The sequence below is a fragment of the Dipteris shenzhenensis genome, chromosome 3 (assembly GCF_047967505.1).
Source record: "Dipteris shenzhenensis isolate YYH24624 ecotype China chromosome 3, Dip_SZ_1.0, whole genome shotgun sequence".
Classification (NCBI taxonomy): Eukaryota; Viridiplantae; Streptophyta; class Polypodiopsida; order Gleicheniales; family Dipteridaceae; genus Dipteris; species Dipteris shenzhenensis.
Window position 1 is genome coordinate 10,547,765 of NC_141598.1, and position 24,129 is coordinate 10,571,893.

General features: G+C 45.3%; 1 protein-coding gene across 1 annotated transcript in view; it reads left to right on the forward strand.

The window, feature by feature from the left end:
* Positions 1-24,129, forward strand: part of LOC147903345 (uncharacterized) — a 141,722-nt gene that overhangs the window by 50,123 nt on the left and 67,470 nt on the right. Inside the window, 4 exon segments of the mRNA XM_087372504.1 lie at positions 17,542-17,627; positions 18,599-18,830; positions 19,169-19,292; positions 19,441-19,583. Coding sequence (XP_087228630.1) covers positions 17,542-17,627; positions 18,599-18,830; positions 19,169-19,292; positions 19,441-19,583 — 585 coding nt within the window.

Below are 24,129 nucleotides of genomic sequence, written 5' to 3' on the forward strand. Positions count from 1 at the left end.
AATGGGCAATGTCTACTCTCTTACAAGGCTAGAAAGAGTTGACGAGCTTCAAAATACAAGCATTTAGAGTAGCAAAGACTTGTAACCAAATTCCATACTACAAATCAATGATGCTTTCACTTACGTGCTTCATAGAGGTGGCTAAATGAAAGTATTCCAAGCAAATCCAGGTGTAGCAACTTAAAGCAAAGCTGTAGCCATAGTCGTACTGAAGCTATTCAACACTTTAAAACATCAGAAATGCTAAAGTAGCATCTAATGTAGCATCAAACTCACAACCTTGTCAAAACTGTTCAAAACAGAGGCCTGAACTTGGAGGGTGCAATTCTCACAGCTCATAGCTCTATTCAAGGGGATTTTTATGCAGGAAGAAAGGCCTTATACCTGAGAAGAGCTACTAGCAAGGAGGGGCGCAATGTTGCGCCAGGTCGCCATAGCCAGCAACTTGAAAGTTGACTGGTTTTTTTGCTGTTTTTCCCTCCCTGGTGGACCATTTCCCTTCAAATCTGGACAGGAGCTAGCTCATACTGTTGTGCAAGCTTGGCTCAAAGGAATTTTGGAATGGCTGCTCCAGCAAGTCGCATTGCAAGAAAAGGTGTTAGGATGAAAACGACTGTTGCGCAGTTTTGTGGGCAGCATTCTCTAATTCCTCTGAAGTGGAAGTTCGCCATATGAAGGGTCTCTCCAGCAAGAAGGACCCTGGGAATGGTTGCTTGTAGGTGGTGAACTCAGCTCTCAAAGATTTGGGGAAGAAGGAGGAAAATGGAGAAGATGAGAAACTAGTAGTTTATGCTAAAGATAGCATCTAACGCTAGGCTAGGCTAGATCTAGAACCTAAAGCTCTGATACCATTTGTAGAATCCCGTAGGATAGAATAGATGCATCTTGCAAGAGGTGTGAGAGCACAATGAAAGAAAGATGATAGTTCTCTATTATGATTGTGAGAGAGAGGACTCTCTTTTATAGAAAGGGGGAGAAGGTAATACCTTCCCTACATAGTGGCAATCAGCCCCTACATAGTGGGAATCAATCCCTACATCAGTGGGATTGCCTTTGTCTTACATCATCACTTAGGTCACACACTAGACACATCATAGCACTTGGTGTGCCTTTACAACACACACAAACACACATGTGACTCCCCTAGATGCACACATGCACCATAGAGCAAGCCCTTGATCATACTTACCCCAACACATATTTACCCACACCCAAGACTGCAGACATTCATGTCTTTCAGCTCTGAGCCGAACATGTGCTTCAATTCAAATGAAACATTTTCATCCATAAGACTTTTTGTTTTGTCTGCTACCATCACCATTGGTCCACACGAGCTTACTTGCTTGATCTTGACAACATATTTCTCCAATCTTAAACCATTAACCGGATTCTTATGCATCTTGCCATCCAAGTCTTCAAGCTGATATGAGCCATTGGAGTACCTCTTTAACACACGGTACGGTCCTTTCCACTTGGTCACAAACCTTGTCTTGAAACCAGCTTACTACAATAACGGAGAACTAAATCCCCTTCCTTGATCTTTTTATCCTTGTATTTCAGATTTACCTTTTGCTGCTTTTTCTCCTCAGGCACTGCATGGTGTTCTACAGCTTTCTGCCTATCCAACTGAGCTTCATGCATGTCAAGCAATCGATTCTGATAAGCTGTACTTGGCTTTTCTTCCATCTTCATCAGCAGCTGGAGAGCTGGAATCTCTACCTCTAGTGGCAATAGTGTTTCCTTCCCATAAATTAAAGGAAAAGGTGAAAACTGAGTTCCCTCTTTTACTGCAATCCTGTATGCCCACAAAGCTGAAGGTAAAGCCAGATCCCAACTCTTCTCATTAGTCCTCATCATCTTAGCCATGATATTTGAAACTTCACCATTAAAATGCTCATTCATAGCATTACATTGGGGGTAATAAGGAGTAGCATATCTGTGCTTGATTTTCAGTTTATCACAGAGCAAATCCATCAACACTCCTAAAGCCAGGTCCCTTGTCAGACACCAATTCTAAGGGCACGCCATAATGACAACAGATATCCTCATACACAAACTTGCAAACTGATTTTGCATTTACTGCTCGTACCGCTTTAGCTTCAGCCCATCTAGACAAATAATCAACAGCTGTGAGTAGGTAACAGTTCCCTCTCGCAGTCATTGGTAGTGGACCAACAGCATCGATCAAAAATATTAAAAGCAATCACTACATTTCTTCGTTTTGGATGCAAGATCCTTTTTCCCATGTGTTGATACTGAAAACAAGACATACACCAATGTCTTATATCTGTCTGTAAGGAAGGCCAAACATAGCCTTCTGTCAAAATCTTCCTTAACATGATCTTAAATGCAAAATGACCACCACAGATGCCTTCATGATTTGCTTCTAGTATATGCTGGATCTCCTCACGCCAAGGTACTCTTCTGAGTATCATGTCAGCTCCTTTCATGAATAAAACATCACCAATCAAACAATAAGGTTGACTTGTCTTCACGAACCTATATCTCTTTTTTTGGGAACTTCTTCAGGAACTTTTCCAGACAACAAAAACTTTTCCACCAAAGCCAAGAATTCTCTACCCCTATAAAGAGGTTCCTGTACTTTCACTGCTTGTATATGTGGCTCAGCCAACCCTTGGGCAGCATTATGAGCCTCCAAGTTTAGACTCCTCTCTACATGATGCAAGCTCCAGGCCTCAAGCTGTCTCAACTGCTTCCTAATGACATTCAGCCAACTCCTTAAATGCAAATGCTTTGTCTCCCAGACTCCCAAGATTTGCTTGACAACTATTAAGGCATCACCCTTGATCATTAATCTCTTGATTCCCATACTGATACATACCTTCAAGCCTTCATATAATGCTGCATATTCAGCTTCATTATTACTGCATGCTTTAAGCTGAATACCCAATTTTTGAATCTGGATCATGCACAACAACAACTCTTGAGGCTTTATTCAAGCTCTTCTTAAAAGACCCATCAAAAAACAGGGTATATGCATTATCTAATGGCTGCTCTTCCTGTGAGAGATTGGAGAGAGAGAGAGAGCAAGAGAGTGAGAGCTTGAGAGCTGAGTTGCAATAGAAGAGTGTAAAGAGTACAACTCAAAGAGTGAGAGATAAGGTTTTGTCCTAGTGACAAACCTTAGTAGTCACTAACCATAGTTAGTGAACTAACTGCGGTTAGGGGGGAAAACCTCTTAAAGAGGGAAAAGTGTCCCTAACTAGCTTATTAAATTACATTGGTCACTACTGAATTATATCTATAATTCTAACACCCCTTTGTAGTGCCAATGTCATGTACAAGGCTGATCAATCACCAAACGGATATAATTTCAGGGCACTGCGAAATGCCTTAAACTTTTCACGTGGTAGTGCTTTGGTGAAAATATCTGCAACGTTGTCATGTGTGGACACAAAGATCATATTGATCTCTCCTGCATGCAACTTCTCTCTGACGTAGTGATAGTGAACCTCAATGTCCTTCTGCGAGCATGAAACACTGGATTCTTTGCCACTGCAATGGCACTCTGACTATCAGTGAGAATTGGAGAAGGACCCTCCAAAGACAGATGAAGATCAGCAAATAGACGTCGCAGCCAAACACATTCAACTGTTGCTGTGAAAGCTGCCCTGTACTCAGCTTCACATGATAGGTAGCCACTGTAGATTGTTTCTTGCTCAGCCAGGAAATGCAAGATTTACCCAAAAAGAAACAATTGCCACTAGTGGACTGCCTAGTGTCATAATCACCAGCCCAATCTGAATCACTGTAGGCATGCATCTGCAAGTCACCCCCCTGGGAAATAGCAAGCCAAAAGACTTCGTGCCCTGCAAATAACGGAAGATGCGCTTAACTGCCTACCAATGCATAGTTTTTGGGCTGTGCATGTACCTGCTCACCTGAGATACTGCAAATTGAATATCAGGTCTAGTGTTGTAGAGATATATGAGGCATCCAACGGCCTGACTGTAAAGTGTGGCATCAACTAATTCTCCTGCATCATGCATTGTGAGTTTCAGCCCCGGCTCCATGGGAGTGGCTATGGGCTTACAATCATGCATGTTAAATCTGTCCAAGAGTTTCTGCACATACTTGGACTGAGACATAACAGTGCCACGTGTCTCATGAGAGAATTGGATCCCCAAATAAAAGTGAAGCAACCCCAAATCTGACATGTCAAAGTTGGTCTGCAAATCAGCTTTGAAATCTACAATTTTGTCTTCATTGGACCCTGTGAGCAATAAGTCATCGACATAAAGAAGAATGACTAAAATTTCCCCCATCCATCTTGATGTAGAGGGTGCTCTCAGTAGGACTATTGTGCAGCCCCTTGCTGGTCAAAAAGGCATGAATCTTGGCATACCATGCACGAGGGGCCTGTTTCAGCCCATACAAAGCTTTGTGTAGCTTGCATACCTGAAGTGCATTTGCTGTAATTTCAAAGCCTGGAGGTTGTTTGATATACACCTCTTCCAGCAAGTCTCCATTTAAGAAGGCTGTTTTTATGTCCAACTGATGAACATTCCACTCAAAATGTGCAGCCATTGCAATAATTGATCTGATGGTGGTCATCCGGCATGTAGGAGCGAATGTCTCCTCATAATCTATGCCCTTTTTCTGAGCATAGCCTTTAGCAACCAGCCTTGCCTTGTATCTGTCAATGGAGCCATCTGGCTTCCGTTTGACCTTGAAAACCCATCGTGTGCCAATGGCATGTTTACCTGGTGGCAAGTCGACAACATCCCAAGTCTGATTTTTTTCAATGGACTGCAACTCATCGTGCATGGCATTCATCCAATGCACATTGTCCTTTGCCTCTTCGAATGTGGTAGGCTCCTCCTCATCAAGAAGAGTACTTGCATATGCTGATTCCACTGAATTAGCACCTTCCATGTGCCTTGCTGCACTGCGAGTCCTGCCAGGTAACGGAGCATCAATTTTACTCTCCCTGAGAGTCTGTAACAGCCAGTTTGGGACTGTTTTTGCTGCATGTATGTCTGCAATTTCTTGCTGCACCACCTGTTCCACTGCCTGTGGAGGTGGCAAGACATCCTGTGGTGGAACTAAAGCATCGGGAGGTGGCTGTAAATTCTGATTTGCATCAGAAATATCAGCAGGGGAACCCAAGGCAATGGGTAGCAACCCCTCAAAGACATCCTCTGAAGAAGAAGGCATTTGAAATTCAGCCTGAGTGTGAGCTGAATTTTCTGCAAATATCACATCTCTACTGACAATGATCTTGCGTGTAGCAGGATTGTAGAGACGGTACCCCTTGCTTTTTGCACTGTACCCAACAAATATGCACTTAATGGCTTTATCTGACAACTTGTGCCTAAATTCAACTGGCACATGAGCATAAGCAAGGCATCCAAAGACTCGGAAATGATCCACTGAAGGCTTTCTCCCATTCCAGACCTCATAGGGAGTTTTTGTTTTTAAAGCCTTAGTGGGAGCCCGATTCAAAATGTAATTGGCACACATCAGACCCTCAAGCCAGAATTTGTGAGGCATGTGTTTGCTTTTTAGCATACATCTGTCCATCTCCATGAGAGTTCTATTTTTCCTCTCAGCTTTGCCATTTTGCTGAGGGGTCAGCCTCACTGTGAGCTGATGCACAATACCCTTGTTTTTCAGAAAAGCATCAAAATTTGCAGACAAGTATTCCCCACCTCTATCTGTGCGCAATGTCTGTATCTTGAGTCCGGTTTCATTTTCAACCATGGCTGAAAAGTGTTTAAACACCATGAACACTTCTGATTTGCGCTTCAGCCCAAAGACCCAAGTGAAATTGGAGTAATCATCAATAAAGGTAACGAAGTAGAGATGACCACCCAATGATGGAGTCCTCATGGGACCACAGACATCACTGTGTATAAGCTGTAGTTTGCGGATAGCTTTAACTGAACCATCCTTTTTGAAGGGGAATCTATGCATCTTGCCTAAAATGCACCCTTCACAGGCATGTGGAGGAGGTATCTCAAGAGGTGGCAATGCATCAACCATAGAATGCTTCTAAAGTGTCATCAAGCTGTTGTAATGCATGTGGCCATATCGGGCATGCCATAATTCTGCATTTTGCATGGCAGCAGTAGGGGTAGAAACTGCAAGAGCATGGGCTGCTCTTTTCTCAAAAAGATCAAGCTGAAAAAGCCCACGCAGCATAGTACCAGATAATCTTAAGCATAATCATCTTCCCTGTCTCAGACAGCACATTTGTCATCCTCAAAGATGACTTGAAATCCAGCTCTGTTAAGAGTGGACACTGAAAGAAGATTTGTGGTGATACCAGGCACATATAAGACATCTGAAAGTCTGAAAATTGAGCCATCAATGGCAGTAAGCTCAACATCTCTTGTGCCACGTACTGAATATGATGAGTTATTGGCACAAGTGACTTTGTTACCAATGGGAGGTGGATGCAAGGAAGTAAAAAGACACTTCCTAGAAGTGATATGCTTGGATGCACCGCTGTCAAAATACCAAGTGTTCAGTGTTTCATTGACACTGAAAGCAGATGCATCCGTAGAAGAGTCATAACTGCAAGTAAAAAATGCATATGTATCATCATTACAAGTGGCTGTACTATCTCGAGCATCTGGAGCAGCCAGCCTAGAATCTGAAATGCAAGATAAAAAGGCATAATCCTGTCCATTAAAGTTGGCTGTAGCATCCCCACTGTCAGATGCATGAGGAGCTGAATCTGAAACAGCCATACCGGAGCTGTTTTTCTTCTATTTTGCAAGCCTTTTCCTGCATTCTGCAATGTGATGACCTGGCTTTTTGCAGTAGTGACAAAAACCCTTCTTCTTGGGCTTACTTGCATCATTTTTAGCCTTTTGTGAAGGCTGTCCTGACCCACTGGAAGGCTGATTTACTGATGTCTTTGCCTGTCCCTTTGTTTTTTATTTAAACTTTGAGAGCATAGCTTGTTCACCTGCACGTGAAGCCAAGTTTTTCCTGGTCTGCTCTTCTTGAAGCAGAAGTCCTATCAACTCATGAAAAGTGAGAGGATTTGCACCCCCCCCTCAATGATAAGTTCAGCGAGGTATGAAAGCTGAGATAAGACTCAGGAAGAGAATTCATAGTGGTAGTAATCATCTCTGAATCAAGAATAATCTCATCTATGTTTAATAATTGCTCTCTGAGATCCTATAGCTTTGTGAGGTGGACTGACATGGAGTCACCCTCTTCCATATGTGTATTACTTAACTCTCTTTTCAAGAAAGATACCCTTGCATCATTCTGGGCTGCATACATGCTTTCTAAAATATCCCACGTTGCCTTCGAGGTCTTACACGACCGGATATGCGGAATAATAAATCTTTTCGCTGAAAGAGAGATGCATGACAAAGCTAAGGCGTCCCGTGAATTCCATCTCTTCTACTCTTGAGTAGTGGCTATAGCTGCACCAACAACTTGTTCTGCAGCTGCACCCTGTGCACGACCTCTTCCACCTCCTTGTTGAGGAGGGGTATTAGGTGCCATATCTGTTGGTCGGATCTCACCCCCATTCACATAATCCCATAAATTGCGAGAAATCAGAATATTGCGTACCATAAAACTCCAGAGGGAGTAGTTGGTACCATCCAACTTGTCTTCCTGTGAAAGACCACCGAACTGAAAGTCATTCTGATTTTGCTGGGCCATATCTGAGAAAGAGATTTAAGCAGATACAAAACTGAATTCCCTTACTGGGAATGAAATGCACAACTCTTAAAAAACACAGCCAAGCACTGGCTGTAAATGCAACTCAGATTTCTGTACTTGCACTGTCAAGGTGGATCTAAGGCTAAGGGCCTAATGCAAAGAATGTGCCTAGGGGCAAAGGATTTAATGCATCCCAAGAAAGGGGTGAAATGTTGCATTAGGAAGGCCCTATATGGATGACATGTGGCATCTAGAACTATCTAGGGAGATGGGGCTTGTTGAAGCTAGAGAGAGAAGAGAATAGGGATTTTCACGTATGTTGGATTTGGAATTCTATGTCTGCTTGAAAGCTTCAACAAGGTTGGCTGGGTGGATTAACTCCGGTGCTGCTCCCGTGATCTGCAGTAGGAAATAGTAGATTGTGTTTAACATTTGGTATCAGAGCCCAAGGATAGGACTTAGAGAGGGGACGGATTTCGAGCAGTGGTCATCCAGCACTGCCACCACGAAGTAGGACGAACGGGATCGACGCTGATCTACGACGAGATTGGAGGGGGCTACCTGTGACGACGGACAGCAGGCCTGGAGCGTAGGTGGCGAGTCGACTGCTGGTAACCTGCGACATGTTCCACGAATTAAGATAGGGGGATCACGAAATACAACGGAAGGGGGGGCTGTTGGTGCTCCCGTAACTACAACGGAAGGGGGGGCGTAACAGGAACTCGTGAATGAGGGAGACCCTTCGACGTTGATAGTCCGTGACTGACGCCAAATCAACGGAGAACCCAATGGAAGGTACTAAGAGCGTAGAGCGATTAGGCTACTGCTGACCTGTGACGGACGGACGAACACGAACAAATAGAGATACATATCGAGGTGTTCCAACGTGCAGCGTAGAGGTGACACAGATAGGCGTGGAGCGCTAGTCGACAGACAGCTACCCACGTATTCCGGAATTGGCCAGCAAGCGCATAAGCTGTGACTGCCCTATAACCATAGTTAGATTGGCTGGCCTATAACCATAGTTCAGCTCAAACGGACTGAACCCAGTAGATGAATGTTTTCCTATCATTGTAGGCAAACTCTAACAATGGCAACCACTTGTCCCACGTATGTTGCCTCAATGACACATATGCTCTCAGCATATCCTCTAAAGTTTGGTTGACTCTCTCCGTCTGACCATCCGTCTCAGGATGATCCCCACTACTCATTCCTAACTCAGTCCTCAGTGTCTCAAATACCGCTGTCCAAAAATGACCGGTAAATCTAACATCTCTGTCTGACACTATGGATCTAGGCAATCCATGCAGACGAAATATATGTTTAATGAACAAATCCGCCACTTGCGGGGCACTAACAGACTCTCTAGTCGGAATGAAGTGAGCCATCTTGGTTAGACGATCAACCACCACAAGGATAGAATTATACCCTTCTTGTGTTGCAGGTAGCCCTACAATAAAATCCATGGAAATGCTCTCCCACTTAGTGGTATTTCCAAGGGCTGTAAAAGTCCGGGTGGCTTCAACCGCTTGGCCTTACTTACCTGACACGAGAAACACCGTGTCACATACTCATGAATATGCTTTTTCATCTTTGGCCAAAAGAAATCTCGCTTCACGAGATCATATGTCTTCTCGACACCTGGATGTCCCGCACACGGGCTATCATGGCATTGTCGAATGACTCTCTGCTTGAGATCATTCTGACCAGGTACTACAACCTTGCCATTTCTAACTAGCATACCATCCCTTATGGTATATCTTGCATAAGTTTGGCCTTTTCTGGATGCCAGGTCATCCATTTCATTTTCCCCGGGTTTTAACACGAGCCTTAGGCCATAAGCTCTGGACAAACTCGTCCACCTTTTGAGTTTCTCTGATCTCGGTCATTAGAGCACTCTCTAATACCGTGAAACTCAGGTTGTGCATAATGCGAGACAACGCATCAGCCACCTTATTATCTTTTCCTCTTCGGTACCGAATCGTTAGATTAAACTCCTGCATGAGCTCTGCCCACCTAGCTTGGCGGCCCCTCAAGTCAGGCTGTTTACAAAAATGTTTCAGAGTATCATGGTCTACATCCACATAAAACTCTGAACCATACAAATAATGCCTCCATGTTTTCAAAGCATGGATCATTGCATACAACTCCAATTCATGAGTTGGCCAATTCCTTTGAGAGGGAGAAAGCTTCTTGCTTTCAAAGGCTACTGGCCTTCCCTCTTGAAGGAGGACTGCTCCTACCGCAATGCCACTTGCATCGGTTTCTAGGAACAACGGTTTCTGGGGATCAACTATTTTTAACACCGGTCCTGTGACCACAGCTTGTTTTATGGTGTTAAAACTTTCCTGTTGATTCTGTCCCCAAACAAAAGGTACTTTATCTGAGGTCAGATCAGTCAATGGCGATACTATTCCGGAATATCCTTTGATATGCCTTCTATAAAACTGGACAAATCCCAAGAATGATCGCAACGCGGTTAGACTCTGAGGGATTGGCCAAGTTAGTATCGCAGCCACTTTCTTCGGATCCATTTCTACCCCCTGTGGAGTAATTATGAACCCTAAATACTCAAGCCTAACCATACACAGTATAGTTTTCTTTTTATTCACATAAAGACTGGCTTTCCTCAAAGTACTGAACACTATCCTTAAGTGTTCACGATGTTCAGTAACACTCTTACTGAATATTAGGATATCGTCTATGAAATGTACTACGAACTTTCCGATATACGGACGTAGTAAATCGTTCATAAGCATGACGAAGGTCGCTGGAGCATTGGTAAGTCCGAAGGGCATTACCAAAAACTCATAATGACCAAACCTGCTCCTGAAAGCGGTTTTATGCACATCCTCGGCTCTAATCCGGATCTGATGATAGCTGCACTTAAGGTCTATCTTGCTGAAAATCACGGCTCCATGTAATGCATCTAGCAAATCATCAATCCGAGCCATCGGATACCTGTGCTTAACAGTGATATTATTCAATGCTCTGTAATCTATACAGAGGCGAAACGTATCATCCTTTTTTCTCTTTAATATCACTGGCGAAGCAAAAGGTGAGAAACTTGGTTGAATTTGCCCCAACTCGAGGTATTCTTCCAATTGTCTACGCACCTCCGCCTCTTCAGTAAAACTCATTCTATAGGGAGGTCTATTTACAGGTTCTGCCCCCGGGATTAGTTCAATTTTATGTTGAACTTTCCGCTCTGGAGGTAACCCATAAGGTAGTTCATCCCTGAAACATTCATAGAACTCCTCTGTTATAAGATTAGCTAGCTTGGCCATCTCACCAAAGTGCTCCCTGGTCTAAATCTGTATGAGGGAATGTGTCGCAGCTCCACATCATAATTCGAGTCGCCAAAGCCTGTTCTTTGATCGAAATGATAAGTCTCTGCCTCACGATCCGATCTCAGCTTACGAGCTGCCTGCGTTGCGTTGGAGGGCTTTGACCGCAAGGGCGCCAGGGAAGCAGGTCGACAACTTCTACCAACGACCAACGAACAACAAACAGCTATCGAAGACCTGAGCGTCGATCAAAACTCTCCGTTGAACCCACGAACCACCTCGCATCTCGTGTCTGCGCTGTGGTCCTTCGACGACCGCTCGTGTCACTCTGCGCTCCACTGCGTCACCAGACACCGTCGCAACTCCCCGAGTGTCCGTCGTCACGGTACCCCCGTTCTAGTCTTGCTGTAGTCGCCCTATGCTATTCGTTAAACGCACGCATAAACCTTCCGTTGAGGTAGTCCAGCGCCCCGCCGGTTCGTAGGCCCGTCAATACGTTACGGGAACCCCACATCATCTCGCAGGCCCATGAGCTCGACCTTCCTTCAGTACGTCACCCGTCCCTTGCTCTCTCAACCTGGCTCTATGAACTCTGATCGAAATATGTCTCAATCCACGCTCACGTTGGACTCAATCCACGCTCACGCAGGTCTCAATCCACGCTCACGTTGGACTTCTCGTCCAAACCCACAGATCCCTTCTCGTCCTCTAACCTAGGCTCTGATACCAATTGTCAGACACTCTCTATTTTTCTCTCTTCTAAGATCACGGGAGTAGCACCATTTATTTCCTCCCAGCCATCTTTTGCTAAAGCTCACGAGCCAGACAGAGATCTACGTTCCAAAATCACATGAATCATTCTCTTCTCTTCTCTCTCTAGCCTCAGCAAACCCCAATTCCCTAGATAGATCTAGATGCCACATGCCATCTATATAGGGCCTTCCTAATGCAACATTTCACCCCTCTCTTGGGATGCATTTAATTCCTTGCCCCTAGGCACAATCTTAGCACTAGGCCCTTGGTCTTAGATCTATCTAGTCTGGTGCTATCAGCCCTCACCTAGGACCTTGACATTAAATCCCTCCCGATCATTTACATGAAGCGCAAACACATATATTACAGAGATAGATCCTTTAAGGGAAATGTCGACTGATTCTTCCGAGGTCATGCTACCTCGGCTAGAGCGTAACAATCCACTATCTGAGAGGGGTTTAAAAGAGAGTTCAGGAAACACTTCTTACCTCTCGACGAAGCATCCCGAGCTTGGGATCAATATAGGAACCTTCGTCAGAGAAATTTATCGGTGGCAGAATACACTGATAAGTTTTGAGAGAGTGTAATGAAGGTTGATGAACCCCTGCCTCAATCAATCCAAGTGAAAGATTTCATATTTGGATTGAATGATCGAATAAAAATGGAAGTTCGGGCTAAGTACGCGAACACGTTAGATGATGCAATAGCTATAGTCCTGAACTATGAAGACGCCAAGGGCAGCAGGCCAAGTGGGTTTGCACAGGTCGGAACCCAGTATGGGTATCCGAAGAAATCTGGGTTTAAGAAGAAATGGATTAGCAGAGGGAGTGGTTCTCAGCCGAGTGGTCAAGCCAAGCAGGCGAAACCGGCTGAAACTCCTAAACCAAGTACCACCATTGGAGTGAAGAGGAAAGTAACCCCAATGCCAGCCCGGGCTTGGTCTAAGTCTCCCTTAAACCCAGAGAAACAAAGGGAAAAAGCGAGGAGAGAAGGCTTATGTTTTGGTTGCCTTCAGCCTCATCAGTGGAAGGATTGTCCACGTAACAAAGATCGTCGGATGGCTGAGATGGTGATCTCAGAATGCGACGTGGAGATGGAGGGAAGTCCCAGAGCGGAAGAGATGCAGATTCAGCTAGCGGGAAAAAGGAGCCTAAGTCTAGAGGCACATCGAGCATGAACTTTGCATATAGCATCTTTGGAAAGAAGAGTGGCATGGCTCTGCTATGAGGCTTCTCTGATTTGATCATGCAATGAATATAATATGCATTCTCCTGCATAGCTTGGTGGCAACAATTTTTGATGGGCCACCATCCATGTGAGGCATCGCCACAATCCCACACTACTACTATGTTGTCGTTTGAGACCACGGCGTTGATGCGATCATACTTCCAACCATTCTGAGAGGTTAGTACCTTGTTTGTTATGTGTGTCTGTTGCTAAGCTAGTGACGAGTGCACCTGATAACATCCTATCTAAGCCCGTAGCAACGGGGTATACAGCCTTTAATGATACGGAGTTAATTAAAATGAAAGGGGACGTGGCCAATCATGATGTCATTGTGTTGTTTGACTCGGCGTCACTCACAATGTGATTAACTCCAAGCTCGTGAAGAGGCTGAAATTAAAGACAAGTCCATCTGACTATGCGTATACAGTCAGGATGGCAGATGGAAGTTCAACTAAAGTATGGGACCAAAGGGTTACCCAGTTGGAGCTTCGGATTCAGGACTATGCTGAGAAGCTTGATTTTGAAATGACTAAGCTTGCTCATGCAGATCTAGCCCTAGGTATGGCGTGGCATTCTAGGAAGAATCCAGCCATTGATTGGAAAAAGCACGTATATCAATTCAAGATGAATGATGTGCTTTATGTCTTGCGAGGTGAGAAAGATATACCTCAGGGACCGTTGGTTTCCGTGATGGAAATCTGAAAAGCTCAAGAAGAGTTTTTATTCCTTTGCACAGCATCGGTAGAGCCGGTTGATGATTCTTCGGCTAGCACTGGAGCTTTCAAGCTCTACGTCCTTTTTGAGCTACTGCAACTCATCTTTAGAAAAAATGACTTGTCTTGCGGCCGCTGAGGATTGTCTGAATGGGAATCCATTCGTCAATTGAGGCGGAAAGGCCAATTCGAACATGATAAAGCTCCATCCGAACCACAAAAGCTGCTGTTGTTGCGAGAGAGGTTGAGCAGGAGATAGGGAGAGAGGCTGAGGGGAAGCAAGGGGGAAGAAAGAGGGGGGAGGAGTAGAGGTAGAGGGGAGAGATAGAGAGACTAAGGGGAGGTAGAGAGGAGTGGAGGTAGAGAGGAAGGGGATAGGAGAAGGAGGAGGGGAGGGGTAGAGGAGGTGGGAGAGGGAGAGGTGGTGGGCTAGAGGAGGTGGGAGGGAGAGGGGGCCAGGGGAGGGGAGGTGGAGGAGAGTGAGAGGGGGTGCAAGGTAATGTTTCCTTACAATATAATGGAACGTCTAAAGCTTCACCCAAGACATTTTTTGAAAGATCATAGTGGTAGGGAGAGAAGCAAGCTAACACTATGAATGGAAAGGAAATACAACAAGCATAATGGAATGAAATGGAAAGAAAATGAAAGCAATGGATAAGTACTCACATGATACCAAAGAGCTTGATGTTGACTGATGTAATAGACAATAGACAAGTACAACACTATATAGCGTGACACTAGACTCTAGAAAGCCATAGTGTATATGGGATAACTCCCAATATGACACGTGGCATGTCTAGGACTCACTAGACTATAAAACACACCTAGAACACTCATTTTAGACTCACTTTGGCTTCATATTCGAACACCCCCCCATGAAGGCAAGGTGAGAGACCACTGGAATGGAACCAGGAACAGAACATGACAATGACAGTCATCAAGCTGTGCACCCCATGTAACTAAGAGGCTAAAATCTGAGCGTGTTCAGAGGTTAATCTAAGTACTCTCATGGCTTGAGACTCAACATGCTCAAAGGCTCATGTTATAGCATGGCTATATGACCAGCTCATAGGTCTAGACCAACATCTTGGAACTCGGCTAGGCCTGATAACGAGACCTATCAAAGCCAATACATATGGCTCTCATAGTACATCCCTCCTTGGCTTCATAATAGGACATGTTAGGAAGCCACACACCAAAATATGAAAACCAATAGATCTTTTTAGGAGGACCATCCAAGGCAAAGGACCTTTAGACTCAATGAAAACCAAACACTGGATACATATCATTTTAGGGGGACTACCCAGGGCAGAGGATTCCAAAATACATCAAGCTGTAGGAATAATAGATTAGAAACAAAAGTCCCGATCATCAGGTACATAGACCTCTGAATATAGAGAGAGATCTTTGATGTCGGCAGTAAGAGCATGAGTTGGTGTCGAAGCATCATCTTCTTCTTCGTCTTCACTTGTTGCAGCCCCAACCAAGTTGACATGATCCTTGTGTTGTTGCTTGGCAAACTTCTTGAAGCAACGATCCTTGGTGTGACCGAGCTTCCCATAGTGATTGCATTTGAAAGGCTTGAATTTGCCTTTGCCTTTACCCTTGGAGTATAGTATAGTGGAGTCCGAAGATTCTGCATACCGTTTGTCATGATCAATAACCATAGCAACCATATTATGATAACCCATTTGTGTCACACGCAATGCTGGTATGATCTCCCGGTACTTAGAATTTTCCTCAATGCTTGAGAGGAGCACAACTTGATCATCTTCCCCTACAGGGGCCGCTAGACTAGCAAGTTGAGTGACAAGGGATTCCATATGATTCTAGTGAGCAAGAAGAGAGTCTTCATGCTTCATTTGCAGCTTGAAGAATTCATGTCTGAGGAATACCTTTGAGTTGATGATTTTGTTGCCGAACAATTCTTCAAACTTATCCCATAAGTCGTGAGCAGTGGAATTAAAATCAGAATGATGAATAATGTCATCACCCAACCCCAAACTAATGAGAGAAAGAGCTTTGTCATTCAGATTCTCCCACCGTGTAATTTTCTTTTCATCTGATTGTGGCTTTTTCTCCTTGCCACGCACAACATTCCACACTCCATCTTTCATAAGTACAAGATGCATCTTTGTTTGCCATGTAGGGAAATTCTTACCATTAAACTTCTCGAACGAAATGGTAGTTGATTTGAAAGACTCCATGGCTGGAAAAGAGTAGAAATGCAAGTGTAACTATGGAAATATCACCTTGATAAGTTCATCATGAGTTGGAGCAAGTCTGGAACTTCTTCATGGCAAACAGAAGTAGAAGGACAGCAGCTCCAAGAGAATGACGGGCAGAATATGGGCACCAACTTGCGGGCAGCAGCTCCAAGAGAATGTCAGGCAAAAGAAGCAAATGGCAGGCTGGAGCAGAGGTCAACAATGAAGAGGATGGACAGCTCCACGTTGAGCTGGCTGCATCATGCTTGGGCTGTCAAATCATTGAGCTCTAGAATAAAATTTGCACGTATTGCAAGGGCTGTAACTTTTCACAGAAAACTCGGATTGCAATGATGTAAAAACGAAATTTGTAGTACTCAAGGTCCTCTATAACTTTGCGGAAGACACAAAGCCGTGATTCTGCTTCTAGATCCGGATAGAAGCGTCACATCGTCCGCATGTCACAGAAAGATGTAGCTGAAGGAAGGAGAAGAGAGGTGGCAGATCATGGCGTGGATAAGAGAGCTCAAGGAAGGAGAGAAGAGGGCAGCCTTCCAAGGAAGAGGAGGTAGAGTAGCTTCATTGGCCTCCCTCACCTCAACCTCTTGGAAGGGAAAGGGAAAGGAAAGGGAAAGAGAGAGCAAGGCTAGGAACATGGCTCTGATACCACATGAAAGATCATAGTGGTAGGGAGAGAAGCAAGCTAACACTAGGAATGGAAAGGAAAGATAACAAGCATAATGGAATGAAATGGAAAGAAAATGAAAGCAATTGACAAGTACTCATATGATACCAAAGAGCTTGATGTTGACTGATGTAATAGACAATAGACAAGTACAACACTATATAGTGTGACACTAGACTCTAGAAAGCCATAGTGTATATGGGATAGCTCCCAATATGACACGTGGCATGTCTAGGACTCACTAGACTATAAAACACACCTAGAACACTCATTTTAGACTCACTTTGGCTTCATATTCCAACTTTTTTGTTTGATTAAACTTTGATAATCCGTGGTTGGCAACCGTGGATAAACATGCACTAATTGACCAGCATAGAATAAAGAGGATTTTTCCAAAAACATATGCTTGTAGTGAGTTTCTGTGACAATAACCTCATGGCATCTCCTTTCTACATGTAACAACCACGTACAAAGAAGCCCCCAAGAGAGATTTATGCCATTGCCCCTGCAGGAGCCAAGGGCATACGATTTGGAGGGTTGTTAGATATTAATAAGATGCCAATCGCAATTAAGCTTAGAGTGCTTGGGGTATCATTTACAATTTGCTACGTTTGGGTGCTTACATCCGATTTTAGGGGTTGAGCTCTAGCTGGAATTTGTTGTTCACTCTTGCTTGTTTCCAGTCTGCTTGCCTTCATTCAGTTGTTGTCTTCTACTGCTGGTACCTTTCTAGAGCCAGTTTTGTCCTTGTGGATCTTGTCTTGTTTAGTAGAGTCTCTTCAACATCTTTGTGATGCACTGGCCATAAGGTGGAATTTCCTACCGTCCTCCATCGAGTGACTTGGAGAGTCTAACTTAGTGTTGACCATGTGGAACCCCCATTTAACGGTTTGGGAGGGAACCTTGTCCATCATTTAGGACAAACGTAGTTTCGTTTGCTGTCTTAGTGCACCATTATATTGACAGATATAATTTTGATTATTGTTTAAAGGGATAAATTTACTGCTATGGTGTGATAGGTAACCCAGGCATTGGTTCAAGCAGGAGCAGATGCTCGCAGTTACCATGGAAAAATGGTGCAAAAGGATCGTGAAGCAGCTCACAGGTCCAACTGGTTCTTTTCCAAACCTCTATAAGGATCTTTAGAATGTTGGACTGGTTCCTTTGTAGTGTGATTGAACGACTTGTGGTTTGTTGTATTCAACATCTTCATGGGGATCAGGTTCAGGATTAGGTATCTCTGGAGCAGAATTAGAGGGTCTGTGTTGTACAGGTCATGTGAACTTCTGATTTCTTTTATAGCCTGCCAAACCTAACATCTATTGTTCGTTCTGAATGGAAGCTATATAAAAAAATCTATGGGAAATGCCATATTAAATGCCTGCATTAGAGATCAAGCTCAAAATTGGATGCTTTATCTTTGATGCTTTGTGGATGAAGTATCCCTGGAATGCTAAGTTAGCGTGTACTTTGTACACCTCATGTGAACCTCTGACTAAAGCCTGCCAAACCAAAGGCCTCAACAACGGATTGTGTTCTTAACGCGAATGATATCAGAGAGTGCTGGCGTGGTTGATGAGAATAGGGTCAAATGAACTTGGGAAAACATATCAGACCAGGAATGGTGCTTGAAATTGAGATTGTGTAGTGGGCCGTTGCTCTTCTCTGAAATGTTGTTTAGGAAATGCGATTACTGGGTGCTAATAAATGCCTTCTTCAATAGGGCTGCAATCAATGGACAAGTTGAAACCTATATATAGCCAAAGAGAGTGCTTTACATTATCATAGCCAATTTAGCATAAAATTTGGAATTCCACCTACCCTTGAAGGGGATTCCCTCTTGGCAATTTCACATGAAAAACAAATTTAAAAAATCTGAAGGTGTGGACCTTGTGCAAGACTTTTGCAATAGGTTCCCTGCTTTGATAAAATCGTGTCTAATGCAGGTAGGATCATCGGAGTTTTCATCTTTAGAATAAATAATGCATTATATGAAGTCTCATGCTGTAGACTTTTGTTTTGTGATCGTAGAATAGATGTGAATGTTGAATTCTTGTTATTTTGTACTGTGTACAGAGCATTTGCACGAGACGAATTGCAAATTATAGTTGCCACAGTTGCCTTTGGCATGGGTATAGACAAACCAGATATACGACGGGTCATACACTATGGCTGTCCCGGAAGCTTAGAAGCTTATTATCAGGAGAGTGGCAGGTGTGGAAGGGATGGCTTACCTTCGGTGTGTTGGCTTTATTATACTCGTGCTGATTTTATGAAAGCCGACTTCTACACAGCTGAGACCAAGACGGTCTGTTCGCTTCCTGATTTGTTTCAGTCATTGTGTGTATGTGGTTTTCAGCGGTTAGCTTCGGAATAATGAAACAGAGACTTATAGCTGCAATTAGGCAGGCCATTTGTTGATGACTCCTTTGTAATGCATGTGTTTATATTGTGGATAAGATGGGCAAAGTTTCGAGTACGTTACCTATGTACAGCTGTGCTACAAGAGCAATAAAGGATCGAAATTATCTGTTTGTGTCATATTCCTTTAAGGGTCTGTGATAATCTTTGTTCTGTCTCTGTTTCAGGGCAAGCATCTACAAAAAATTTTGCTTGCCCTGATGATGACTGACATGCTATGAGTAGGAAGCTCGTCGGAAGGTGGTGCTTGATGTCTACCAGGCTGCTGAACAGTACTGTAAAACCTCTACATGCAGAAGGAAATTCATACTTGAGTACTTTGGGGAGAATGATACATCTGAAAATTGTGGTCAGTAATACCTGTATCATTCAATATGTTTGTCATTATGGTTATGATAATTCAGACCGACTTGCCATTTGCAATAGCTGTAAAGTTTTGGCTTGTGGGCAGCTATTACTGTGTGATCTTAAATATGATTTTTGGGTCTTTTGGACAGGAAAGTGTGACAACTGTACCAGGTCACATGACACCCATCAGAGGGACATGTCAGAAGATGTGCACTTACTTCTGTCTGCTATTAATCTTTGTGGGGGCCGATTTGGTATAACTATGCCCATTGATGTCCTCCGTGGGTCTCATGTAAGTCTTTGGAATGAAGCCATGCCACTCAATATTGACATTGGTTGTTTTCCACTGTTGATATGGATGACTTTATGATTAAGTGATTCTTCCATGGCTGACTTTTTAGTTCGTTATGGGCCCACTTAATTCTCAGAGATTCAGTCAAACCGTTTGATGCATACATGTGTCTGCATTTTTCATGTGAATCATAATGCTCTGTTGAATGTGCATGCTGTTGCAATTCCACAATTCTATACATGTTCTTAATCACGGTATCGCACAGAATTTTCGTTCTTCGCAGTTAGATCCATTAATCAGCAGACATTCCAACTATGGAACTTGGCCTCTGCACATAATCTTACATGACAATATACTGCTCTCTAAACAGTACCGCCCAGCTGCAGATTCCCTTCAAGAGCTTGCTTCTCTCTACCTATGTTCATCCTTCTGTGAGGTCTTATCTTAAGACCTCCTTCCAAGTTGAGCTCTTTGTGGAACCCTCCCCCCATGCCTAGTGCTTGCCACTTGGCTTATGCCTTTGGTGCCACTACCTTTGTATTTATGTATTAATGCTTAAGCCTAGGATTAACCCTAGACCCCATCCGTCTAAGCGCCATTAATGCAAGCACTATTGAGCCATCCTTGTTATGGAAATTACATTTCTTACATCACTTACTAGGGATATTATAGTCATGTCAACTATGGCAAAGTATACCATCGGACGGCACTAGATGCGACGGGGCTTCTTAGTGGACACATTGCGTGGTTAGTTGGGGACACCTAAGTGGACTTGTGTTTTGCCATGCTAGATGATTGATAATGTGTGTGATTCCATGTTAATACTGTTGTTGCTATTTGATTGGTGTTGTCTTTGTTTATTGTACAATGAGCACAATTATATTGGGATTAATTGATTCGGTGATTCTATCACCTGACTGTTAGTCTTAAATACAGGTGATGGAACTAATGATGAGGTTTGGAGATATTGCGAGGGTATGGATTGAGGTGTCGTACGGTGCATGTTATGTAGCCATAGGCCAGTTTTTGTATTACATCGATATTATATGCCATGGGAAGTATTTTTTGTGAGAGGACATTATCAGTTTTGGTTGAATTAAGCCTAAAGAGGAGAGAGGAGGGATGATTTTGGCTCCTTATGCTGTAATTGAAAGATCTCAAACACTCCAGATGAGGAAGTTTGAGCCCACTCGTCTAGGGGGGAGATTGTATCATGTCTTCTTGTGCTTTTGATTCGTTCTCAATTCTTCAAGTGGTGCTTTATGTGAGAGAATTCTTGACTTTTGATTACAATGGTATCAGAGCATGGCTACGCTTTAGGCCTATAGGGAGGGAGAAGAAAAGTCACCTTGTTAACTATGTGACTAGAAGTGAATTGGAGAAAGAGCTCTATCAAAGAATAAAGGCTTCTCCATTTGTTGGCCAAACTGACTAACATACTCTATCCCCAGAGTGCGGCTCCCGCTCCTTGGCTGCTCCCGCTGTCCGCCCTGCCTCTGTCTCCTCTCCGCCCCTGCCTCGCGGCTGTCCTTCTGCCTCCGCCTCTGCCCCGCTTATCTTTGCCTCCTCCCCGACATCCCTTGCCTCCGCCTCCTCTCCGCCCTTCCGCCGTTCTCCCTCGCCTCCGCCTCCTCTCCGCCTTCACCCGGCCTTCCCTCCCGACTCCACCTCCTTCTCGGTCCCCGCCTCCCCGCCTCCTTCCCGCCTTCACCCCCCTTTCCGCCTCCATCTCCACCCTTTCTTCCTCCCCGTCCCCCTCGGTGCTTCCTCCCCCGCCTCCTTCTTCCCGCCCTCTTTGCTCCCCTTTCGCGACTCCCCCCCGTTGCTTTCTCTGTCTCGCCTCTTCACGCTGGCCCCTCATCGCTTTTCTTCACCTCCTCCTCCCCGCCTTTTCCATTCCCCCTCGCCCCACCTTCTCCTCCTCCACCTCTTTCTTTCCTTCCTCTCCTTCACTCGCAGCAGAAGCATTTGTGTTTGTTAGGAGGAAGAAGATCTTGGTGGTGACCTTTGGTCTAGCCAGAGGGGCTCTATGGCAGCACCCTCAAATCCCATAGCCTTTAAGGTCCTTTCTCCAGCTGACAAACAATAGGTACTGCAAGCAGTTCAGTCCCTCTAGGACAAGGCTATTGTGGACCTCACACCCACAAGGAGGTGCGAGAGTGGATCCGGGCGAGCTTGGCACTGGAGGGTGACCACATTTAGAAGGTCACCATATATGGAAGAGGCGTCTTCCTCATCCAGTTGAGCTCCCCCGTTACTGCCTTGGCACTTGTGGAGTAGAGCCCCATCCTCCTTGGCCCGCATTTGGTGTATCTCTTTTCTTGGTACCATGGCTTTACAATGGAGGACATGGACATGACACACCATGTTCCCCGTTTTTCGGTTACGCTCCGCTTCCCAAGGCTCCCAAAGGAGTATCGAGCCATCCTCCCCTCCATTGGTCGGGCATTTGGCAGCATGCTCGAGTCTCCTCCTGATTCAGCGGCATCAGTGGTAGCAGATGATGGGGTCCCCAGGATCAGACTGGTGGTTGAGAGCCTAGAGTTGATTCTCCTAGAGACCCTTGAAGGGGTACACTTCGCTAGCAAGTGGAGATTTCAGGGTTACCAAGCCAGTGTCTTCATTGCAGACAGATGGGTCACCTAGCCAGAGATTGCCCTTGTGGCTAAGGCAAAGCGCCTCCCCCCCACCCCCGCAGAGCATGTAGAGTCAGTAGGCCAGAGCCCAACACTCCTAAGACAGGAGCAACAACAGTTTTAGACCCCTTGGGTGATTCCCTCAGAAGGGGAGTGGACCTAGGTTAAAAAGAAAAAGAAACAAGGCAAACAGGCCCACAAGCGTCGCAAGGAGAGGGCTAGACATAGAGAGAGAGACAAGGTTTTTTGAGAGGCACCTGAGGAGGAGGAGCAACAGGAGCCCTTACGTGGAGACCCACCTCCCCTAGCGAAAGGGGCCACTGCTTAGCCAGATGTTCCTCCCGTATTGGAGGTTCAGCGTCCGCATTCACCCTTGCATCAACAGTGAGCCCCAGGCGCTCCTGATATTGTGATGGCGGAAGCTGCAGACGTTAGCCCGACAATGGCTGAGGAGGAGTGGATCTAGAGCCCCGGGGAGCTTGATCAGCAAGGGCGTGTGGTCGCCCCTACTCCCCCTTGTCCCCCTTCCCCTTCCCCTCCCCCTCTAGATCCCTCTTCCTCTCCCTCTCCACTTCCCCCTTCCCTCCTGGATTTCACTTGCCCCCTCCCCCCCCCCTTGCCCCTCTTGCTATGGCCTCCCTCCCTCCTTCCTCCTCTCTCCCCCTCCGCCTGCCTCTCCGCCTTCTTAGCAGGTTCTTCAGCCTCCCTCCCCTTCCTTGCCTTGACACCCCTGCCAGCAGGCAAGGGTAAGACGACGTCCCCTTTTGCTTTCTCACCACAGCATCCGGTCGATTGGGGGAGGGAGCCAGAGGGAAGGGGCTCGTCCTCCCTCAGCAGCTCCCAATCTCCAGCCTGGGCATCCCTTACTGCAGACTTCCGGAGATTGGGACGTTGGAATTCTTTGGAGATTCCGGACTCTTACCCTTCACCGCTGAAGGTAACGCTTGTGGTCTTGCAGCCCTAGAAAGGGGGTTCGATCAGCGTAGTGGGCTCCCAGACACACCTTGTTGGAGATTCCAGTTTGCCTCCAAAGGGTTGGAGAAGTGGTTCCTAGTGGTATTGGATGCTATTATGGGAGATTAGATTTCACGCATGATGGACGAGTGGATGGGGCCACAGGGACTGAACCTTTGGCACACCCACGGTGCGGAGGTGAGCTTTGAGTTGTGCTTCACGCGAGAGAAGCCGATGTGTGGTTTGGTGGTAGGAGTTATCAAATTGCCGCTTGAGGCAAAGGTTGATCAGGCATACTACTGGTCCCTTTAGAAGTGTGCGGAGTTGTTCGGGGTGGAAGTCTCCTTCATGATGAAGTGGGCACTGAAGATTGGCATTGAGCCGGTATCCACCCTAGTACATCAACGTATAGACATAGACTACTCGCCCTCCAAACCCTCGGCAAAGTCACATAAGGCAATCTTTTTGGAATAGGCACCCACTCATAGGAGAGCCTTGTTTTATGCATCCCCGTCCTCATGAGTTGGAACATAGTGAGTTGGAATGTGCACGGGCTTCACGACTATGCTCGTAGTCAACTGGAGTACCCGATACTCCAGCAGGAGTTACAGAGGGCAGCGGTAGGGAGGACAGTGGACATCCTTTTGATTTAGGAGAGCAATGTTTGCAGCATCAGACATCAAACGGCGACACCACCTTCTCCCAGGGAGAGGTCCGAAGGTGTGGTTCCTTGCAGTAGGACGGAGTGGAGGGGTCTGCATCTCGGTCTTACAGACAGTGGCTCCAGAGGTCTATGTTCAGCCCAGGATGGGCAGTTTGGATGGGAGAGTCCAGGATTGGGATCCTGAACGTGTATGCCCCAGTGTGCAGACAGCACCGTCTGGCCTTTTGGAGGAGGCTGTCAGAGCATCTTCCTGGATGTAGACTTCTAGATTGTTGGAGGGGACTTCAACAAC